Source organism: Engystomops pustulosus, chromosome 6, assembly GCF_040894005.1.
Source record: "Engystomops pustulosus chromosome 6, aEngPut4.maternal, whole genome shotgun sequence".
Classification (NCBI taxonomy): domain Eukaryota; kingdom Metazoa; phylum Chordata; class Amphibia; order Anura; family Leptodactylidae; genus Engystomops; species Engystomops pustulosus.
Genome location: NC_092416.1, coordinates 8,721,789 through 8,731,289, shown reverse-complemented (window position 1 = coordinate 8,731,289; position 9,501 = coordinate 8,721,789). Strand labels below are relative to the sequence as shown.

Here is a 9,501-nt window from a genome sequence, read left to right as displayed (position 1 = left end):
CTTGTACATAACCCGCCTGTACTTCTGGACACAAGTCTCTGATCATACACACAATCATCCTTCACGTGAATCTGTGCCATCAACAAGTTAAAGATGACTGTCTTGCAAAATAGAATATTGTGCAGATTATTCCTTACTCACCTCTTGGCATCAAATGTCCAGATACAAATGTTTAACTTGTAACTTAACTGATTACATAAACCGTCGCTCCAATCATTGGCTCAACTTTTTCTGTTGTTTTTGTATGTTGATTTACATTTTGCTGCAACAGTATTTTAACCAGATAAATGTAAAGTTAATCTTTTGAACATTTGAACTGTACGTGTGTCACTAGATTTACAGATTTTACTGTCCCCGGGTTACGTACAAGACAGGTTCCCTAGGTTTGTTCTCAAGTTGAATTTGTATGTAAGTCAAAACTGTATATTTTATACTTATTTTTTGTCCCAGTGACAATTGGAGTTTACACCTTACAGCTGATCATTGCAGTCTGGGACTATCGTAACATCGAGAGAGCTTCACCAGAGGTCACAGGGGGCAGAGGGGTCCGTCTTTAGCCAGGGGTCATCTGTAAGTAGGGGACTGCCTGTAGTGTGGGTCGGCATTTCACAGGTTGTGTCTTAAAGTCCTTGTAGGATTTTGATAGGATGTTGTGACGTTGTATTTTTGAATTGTTATTTCATAATAAATTGAATCAATCTAAAAGTTAAGTGTGGACACAAGTGTAAATACCAGCCGGTAGATTATACAAATATACACTTTCCTTTACATAAAATTCGACATTTTTGATCTTTCCAGTAATGTATCTCATTTAATGATTGTAGTCAAAACACTCTAAGAAAAGTTTGTTCCTAAACAATTCACTAAGTTTAGACAATGGCTGAAATGGATACAATGTATCACACACGATGTGTCTCTACTCACCCGTTGTTGTGTGGGGGTTTGATTCACTCAACGTCTTCTCAGAATTTACTCAGTAGAATTTCTGCTGCAGAATTTATAGAGTCGGTAACATCAACATTATTTATTTACAGGCTCCTTATATGTTCAGTAATTACGAACACATTACAGGATAAGATGGAGAGCAACGAGGCGTCAGACTGACCACAAACCAAGAGAATCCCATTTCTACTATATTTCAAATAGAATATAGGAGATTTTACAAATGTTTTTTTCATAACATTATTACTTAGGATGAATCCAAAATTATTACTTAGAATCGACCCAAAACTCCTATTGGTTTCTTAAGATATAAAGCACGAAGAGGCGTAGAAATTGGGGGTCACAGTGTTCCCATTCGAAACTTGAACACAAAGCTTTGGATATTCGACATTGCAAGTGCAGAGTAGAACCTCATCCAATAGTAAAGTCCATCTACCGAGCTCGATAGATCCTACAAGTGGTTGAATTCCCAACCCTGACTCCAGCCTTGTTCCAATGTCTACCCTGACCCTACATCTAAGGTTGGTTAACAGAAATTACACAATTTTGCTGTGATCATAATATCTGGGCCATTACCCCTGTTGATCCAGAAGAAAGAAAAAAAAACCTATAAGCCTAATACCAGTTGGCCAACAGTAGGTAGAAATTCTTCCCCAATCCCAAATTTGGTAGCAAGAATAACACCTTGGGTCAGCCTCTCATCCAAAGAATCTAAAGCCCAAATATGTGACATTTGGGAGATCTAGGCTTCTCCTCAGCATGTCCATTTCACCTCTCAAATCCTCCACTGCTTCCCCGGGCTGCAGGGTCCCCACCCCACTTCCTGTTTCAGTGATGATGTCATGATACAGGGTCTTTTCATTGACTTTTATGAACTCAATGAATAGATGATGCAACCGTGACTTACAGACCAGGACTGACCCAACAGACAGCAAGAGGATCATCTAGCAGCTTAGGCTCAGGTCGAGCAGTAGACAAATATATTTGAAGCAATTATATGTAGTATGGGCTATTTCTTGTGTAGATTCGAAATTCTGCCATTACTTTGACTTAGCATAGGTTCTCTAACCCTAGTGGACTCATAGAAACCTGGTCTAACACTGATAACAGGTGCTGTGTTGAGATGTTGTGGCAGCACAATGAAGTGTAAGGAGGAAGGACATTGGAGAACAATCAGTCTACTTTTCCATGGTCTCTGGCCATGACCACACCAGGTACTTTTTGCAAATCAAATGACCCATGATATTTCCAGGTCTTTCATAGAAGATTTTTTCTTTTAATAAAAAACTTTTATGAAAATAGAACAAGAAATGTGTTGGGAAGTGTCGACTGGTAAATGTTCCTTCTGTGAAAGGGATGTTGAGGACTGCAATGTGCTTTGTGGTTTCTAGTAGGAAAAAAACACAATCCAATCCAATATTTATCATTTAAAATTGCATTAGTAAGAAAACATTAATTTCTACTTCACAAAAGACCTTTCATTAATGCTGAAAAAATAATTAGATAAACTGGAAATTCTGTATCTGAGAAGAGATCTCAGGCTGATGTCCTATGAAATGTTGGTGTTAATGAAGGTGCCACCACCGATACTTCATTCCAGTGTCAGTCTAAGGACCACCGCACCCACCAAAGGACTCTGAAGGCCACCGTGAGGTGTAGCTGGTGGTTCGTCATCCCAATGTAAAATTAGTAATGGTGTCCCATACCTACTGTGTGTAATTTATAATAGTTCATGGCCTCTACCTCTGGGCCCACTAAAACTACACCCCTAATGTACTTAGTAGGAATCCACCTGGAGATAGTCTCGATGCAGCGCTGATCTAAATGAGACTATCTTTGCGTGGATTCCTACCAAGTGCCAAGTCCGCCATTCTGGGTGATTGGACTCGTGTCTCGTAGCCAGCAGCGTCTCCATCTACCGAAAGGATGTCTTCACGACGTGATATGCCCTAAACCCAAATACATAAGGTGAGAGTTATTCATTGACATCAAACACCGTGTATAGGAAGAATTCACTTGAGACTCTTGCGTCCCTCTCCAGGTCAGAGATTCTTCAGATACCAGTATAATTCAGTCTGTAAAATTCATTATCATTGTTTGAAACATTTCCCCTGAAGTGTATCGGACCTTAAAGGGGTTTTCCCATCTGGGCATTCACATTTAATTAAATTCATTTGCCATCTGTAAACATTTCTACAATTGGAGGTTATTAAAAAAAAAAGTTCCTGTGTGAAGATAATTTCTCATAAATGTGGTCATGTTGTCCCTTAGAAACAAGATAGCTTCCTCAGTTACGACCACGTCACACTCTGGCAGCAGTGGCCAGACATGCGCTATTGAGCCCCACCAGACCCCCTGGATTCAGCGATCATTACCAGAGAACGGCTGTGTGACCTGCAGTAACTCCTCAGACATTCAATATTCAGAAACTTTTTGTTTCTTTGTGCAATCCCTCCAGCAGAGGTGGTCGCATCCAGGGACACAGTCTTGTTTCGAAGGGACCATAGGACTACATTTATGAGAAATGATCTTCACATAGGACATTTTTTTTAATGAATTGAAGAAATGTTTACATATGGCAGATTAATTAATCTGGAGTGGAATGCCCAGACGAGAATATAAGACGATATCATTCCGAAGTTGAAACAATTCCAACAATATTTGGTGATTATTGTGTATTTTATTGAAAGAATAAGACAACGGATTTTAACATCAAAGACCTTGGTTAGAGCTGTTAGGTCAAAGAGCCAAAGCCCAGAGAGTGCGGGGCATGAGTTCTCTTCAAGCTCTTCGGGCAGGAGCTGGTGGGACTATGACAGTGGGGGCCTGGTTAAATTAAAATACGGTGGTGACAAGAGGTGCTTATGTGACATAAACCTGAGCACCTCCGGATGATTTGCATAATTTTAAAAACTCTTTTTCTTGAATACTGCAACGTTCCATGACAGTTCTAGTACCTGCTCAAGGCGACAAGCATGTCAGTTCTACACATCAACCATCAGTCAAACTGGTTTTTTCAAGACTTTGAATAGGACTGATCTTTGTTTTTGACTGTTGTATTTCTGTAAATAATCACATAACATTTGTATCAATGGATGATCGAGTAACCCCAAAGAAGCTGCGACGTTCACTCTTCTTGAAATGAGCCTTGTCCATGTCTTCTGTGAAGGCCTTCTCTAACATGGTCTGGAAGGAGCCACAAAAATTTAGTTTGAAATCCTGACCAACGAAGACGTAAAGAATGGGGTTAATACAACTATTAAAAAGCATCAGGCCCATAGTAATCTCATATCCAATTATGTAAAAGTAACTGGTATTTTGAGGTTGAAATATTCTCAAAAGAACAAATAGATGAAATGGGAACCAACAAATGAAGAAAGCGGTGACCAAGGCTATGATAATCTTAAATGGCTTCGAAGATTTGATGATGTTTTTGTCTTTGATGCGCAACACAATGGCTGTGTAACACAAGATGATGACAATGAATGGGACCAAGAAGAACAAGAAAAACCGAGCCATCGGTACCCAATTCCCACCAGCTTGGCGGACGCAAGAGATGTTATCAGCACCAATTGTATATCTTAAGATGTAAGAAGGTAAAGTTAAAGCTGAAGAGATAACCCAAATGATAAGGACTACAGCCAAAGCCAATCTTCTTGTTCGGTGGTTGTGAGACCATACCGGGAATACAACAATGACACAACGATCTACACTGATGACCATGAGCTGGAGGACACTGGTGGCCATATTGAGGTAGAATAAAAACCAGATGAACTTACACAGAAAGTCTCCAAAGGGCCAGTGATAGTCAAGGGCGATACTAGAAATAATAAAAGGCAAAGACATTTCAAACGTGAAGTCAGCCATGGCTAGATTGAGGAACCAGATAACATTGACGGTCTTCTCCATCCTGAAGCAGAACCAGATGACCAAACCATTCCCTATGGTACCCAGGAAAAGAACAGCTGAGGCAATGACTAGTTGGAATATTTGGAGTTGGTGTTGAAGAGAGCTGTTACCCAATGTGACATTATCTTTACGAACTTGATAGCTGTCATTAGCTAAAGAGTTAATAATGGGTCCATTGATGATCATTGTAGGTCCAGATATATTAGAAAAATCTGAAAAGTAAGAAAATGTGTTAGAAAAACTAAATGTAGTAATAATAAATATCAAAACACAGATCTGAGGCCAAGTAGGGGAAAAACATAACTGACTAAATGACCAATGGATCCTCTCCTAGACATCCTCTCGAGTCAATGGGGCACATTTACTACGGATCCGAATGCTGTATTTTCGTCGGGTTTCGTGGTTTTTTTCCGTTTTGCCCTGAATTGCCTCGGGTTTTTGGTGCTCGCGAACGGATTGTGTCGCATCGGCGCCAGCTTGCATGCAACAAAAATCGGGGGGGTGTTGACGTCGGACAACCCAACTGATTCGGACAAACCGCGAAATTTAAAAAGCAAATTGTGTCGCAAGATTAGCGCTCACATGCACCAGGAAGAAGAAGCGCCGGCCTCTTTATGTATCTGGAGGGTTTATTTCTATGTATGGACACTCGTCGGCTGCAGCAAGTGTGCTGGCGCAGGGACAGGAATGCCCGTGCCACCCAACAGTAAAAAAATTAGAAATATAAGGATGTGAGTAGGTTAACAATAGCCACAAAAATATCTCTTACCCCCACACAAACATTTTTGGATGCTGCGGTATGGATGCAACATGGTGGATAAGAACAAAATACAATCTTATTGTAACCCCTAGCATGCTGGTAGGAATCTAGAGAGATGACCATCCCATACTTTCTCTGTTTTTCCTAAAATCTTTGTGCTATCTCTTGGCCAATGTGTTAGGGGGAAACAGGGGCAACAGAAATGCGCACCAGCAGTGATAAAAATCTAATGAGCAATTGTGTGCAATAATATAAATTGTGTGTGACAAAAAAGTGTTTAAACTATTTGCCAGATGAGATGGATCATGGCAAAAAAACCTAAAAAATGTATTTATACACATTTCTATAACAACATAACACACTAAAAAATAGAGTAAAACTGATATACACCTGAAAGTTTAAAAAAATATCCAAGGTGTGTCCGAATAAATGTTTCTTAACATTGTTGTGTTTTCAAAGTCTTTCCCTCCAACTTAAAGGTTCATGTGCTCCCATGACATGACATGTTGTGCATCACTGCAGAGAACCACGGAGCTACAGAAGTTCCTGTGTTACTCATGCTAGAGAACCCAGGTTCTAATTCATCAGCTCATCATAATTGTTGGCAAATTGAAACTTTTTGATCCAAAAAATTCATGTCTAACAATATGAACCCCGGTATGTCTCACCGGTGTGTCCATTCCTACCATTAGATGTGCACAACCAGCTGCTTTCTTTCCTACCTTTACCAGACATGTCTACACATTGGTGCAGCCTTCCCTACCTTCACTCTTAGCCAGACATGTTCATACAATGGTGGATCCTTTCTTATGTTTACTCTTGGTCAGACATGTCCACACAATGTTGTTTCCTTCCCCACCTTTACTCTTGGCCAGACAAGTCTACACATTGGTATGGCCTTCCCTACCTTTACTCTTGGCCAGACAGGTGAGTCCTTCCCTACCTTTACTCTTGGCCAGACAAGTCTACACATTGGTGTGGCCTTCCCTACCTTTACACTTGGTCAGACATGTCCACACACGCGTTTGTCCTTCCCCACCTTTACTCTTGGCCAGACAGGTGGGTCCTTCCCTACCTTACTCTTAGCCAGACATGTCCACACAATGCTGTATCCTTTCCTACCTTTACTCGTGGTCAGACAAGTGTAAACATTGGTGTGGCCATCCCTACCTTTACTCTTGGCCAGACAGGTGGTTCCTTCCCTACCTTTACTCTTGGTCAGACATGTCCACACAACGGTGCATCCTTTCCTACCTTTACTCATGGTCAGACATGTCCACACAACGGTGCATCCTTTCCTACCTTTACTCATGGTCAGACAAGTCTACACATTGGTGGTTCCTTCCCTACCTTTACTCTTGGTCAGACCTGTCCACACACGTTTGTCCTTCCCAGGCCCGGCTCCAGCACCCGGCATACCTGGGCAAGTGCCAGGGCCCAGAGAGCTGCCGGGGCCCACACACGCTGTGCACATCTTCACTCCCTGTTTTGACTGAGGAAGTGTCCTGTGCCCTGCACTGTTCCTCCCTCACTTGGACAAGGCACAGGAGAGTTAGAGGCTGCTGAGCAGCCTGTGAGATACAGCACATAATAGGTTAACCCACCCTTCCCCCATCTCTTCTTCACACGGAGCTGCAGTATAGCAGAGATCTGGCAGCTTAGAGATCGGGACGAAGAGATGGAGGAGGAGGAGAAGCCTGAAGACTCCTCTGTGTGATACCAGGGCTGCTGCAGACACCACAGGGTGTAATGGTATGTCACATGTATGGCTGTGTATGACTGATCCATATGGTGAGTGTATGGTATGTGTGATGATGTGTTTGCCTCCATGCTTGTCTGTATGTAGCTATACTTGCTGCATGTGTGACTGCCTGTATATGTCTTGCTGCATGTGTGACTGCCTGTATATGTCTTGCTGCATGTGTGACTGCCTGTATATGTCTTGCTGCATGTGTGACTGCCTGTATATGTCTTGCTGCATGTGTGACTGCCTGTATATGTCTTGCTGCATGTGTGACTGCCTGTTGGTTTGTATGTACATGAGAAGGAGAGAGGCTTCTGTTTCAGCAGTGATGTGTATTAGGAGGTTCTGCAGCAGCTGAACTGGTATTGTGATGTATTGAAGCAGCTGAAGTGTGTATTATGATGTTAGGCAGCAGCAGTGATCTGTATTATGAGGGGTGTATTATGAGGTTCCGCAGCAGCTGAGGGGTGTATTATGAGGTTCCGCAGCAGCTGAGGGGTGTATTATGAGGTTCCGCAGCAGCTGAGGGGTGTATTATGAGTAGAAGCTTCAGTTTTATTACTTGGCAGAGGGGCACAAAGTTTTAGGCTTGTCCTGTTGGTTAAATGACCTCAAAACTGCCCTTTCCGTGATACGGCTGTTTGGGATGATAAATTAGGGAATATTTTAGGAAACAGGAGACTGTTTTAGTTTCTGAATTTTAAATGCTGCCACGTGAGTTCACTGCAAAGGGGCCCCCTGAGGTTCTGTCGCCCAGGGGCCTACTGAAACCTGGAGCCGGCCCTGGTCCTTCCCTACCTTTATTCTTAGCCAGACCTGTCCACACACCGGTGTATCCCTCTCTACCTTTTCTCTCGGCCAGACACGTAAACATAAGAGTGTGCTGTGAGATGGCCACTTGGCAAGACAATACAAAATTTAATTCTTTGATAAAAGTCAAACTAAGGATGGACACATGTGCATATCCCAGTCCATGAAAATATTTTTGTTAAAAAAATGTGAACATTTTAGCAATTAAAATATCACATTCCGTACCTCCAGAGAAAATCACTTATCCCCTGTCCGCAGAAATTACTATTAAACTTGATGCAACACTGATGGATGTAGTCAGATGTTTGTCACTATGGAGGGAGGGTATTTGCAGTGAGACTGGGTGAACGCTACAATATGGATAGAGATGTCTCTTTCTGTCTGCATCCAAAGTTCCAGTGTTTTGTAAAGGGACCCAACAATACCTATTAAAGACCTATCAGGGGGTAATGGGGGTAAGACATGGGGTAACGCCATTAATAATACCTGCCCAGAAAAACCTTCTTTGGTTGATATATATATAACTTGATATAATGATGCATCTGTACTCACCCATCGCTGCTCGTGGCTCGTGATTCGCTCACCGTCTTCTTAAGCTTTACTTTGGGGATTTTCTGCTTTGGCATTAATAGAGTAGGTAACGTCATGTGATTATGTATTTTCAGGCATCTTCTATTTGTCAACTAATTATAAATACATTACAGGATGAGAACAAGATCCAGAGGTCACATCGGACTGACCACAGACTAAGGAATTCCTGAAAACTTGCCCATACTCCTCCTCGAACAAGTTACGGGAAAAAATAAATTACAAAGTTGTTTTTCACAACAAATATCTCATCTGTTTGTTGAAAATGTAGCACAATGTGATGGGGTAAGTGGTCCACCGGCGCCCACACACCACCACTTATTCTGCACATGTGGGAAGTGATACACAGTTAAGAGGTTTTCAGAGTTTTGAAACAAATCTTCGGGTTAAGTAATTTTGTATCGAAGCAAAACTCCTGGTTGTGGGTGGTCCCCATTATAGTCAGCGACTAATTTTTTTGTCCTGATTCAGGAAGTTATTAATACAAAAAGAAAATCAAGTGTAGAGAATGATGAGTAAAAGGATATAATGTATTAATATTTAGATTGGAAAAATTCTCATAATCTTCCCTTCAAAACACGGGAGATGGGAATGATTTAGTTGGGGAGGGGACGCTCACCAGACAACAGGATGTGTAACTATTGGGCTGCCTTACTTTTCTTCCTTGACCTGATTGGTGGGTGAAGTTTCTTTAGTACTAATGCAGATCCTTAAAGAGGTTTTAGAACTTTTTGTAAATAACATTTTT

General features: G+C 41.6%; 1 protein-coding gene across 2 annotated transcripts; it reads right to left on the bottom strand.

Moving 5' to 3' along the window:
• Nucleotides 1-3,648: 3,648 nt before the first annotated feature.
• Nucleotides 3,649-8,844, bottom strand: LOC140065337 (chemerin-like receptor 1). Of its 2 annotated transcripts, none has more exons than XM_072112927.1 (2): nt 8,718-8,844; nt 3,649-5,063 (listed from the first exon to the last, which is right to left on the bottom strand). In XM_072112927.1, exons 1-2 carry the CDS (start codon nt 8,719-8,721, stop codon nt 4,015-4,017), a joined length of 1,053 nt encoding a protein of 350 aa, XP_071969028.1. In that variant the 5' UTR covers nt 8,722-8,844; the 3' UTR covers nt 3,649-4,014. The 2 variants fall into 2 exon arrangements, with proteins under 2 accessions (XP_071969028.1, XP_071969027.1); XM_072112926.1 differs by lacking the exon at nt 8,718-8,844 and adding an exon at nt 6,962-7,181.
• Between the last annotated feature and the right edge of the window lie 657 nt (nt 8,845-9,501).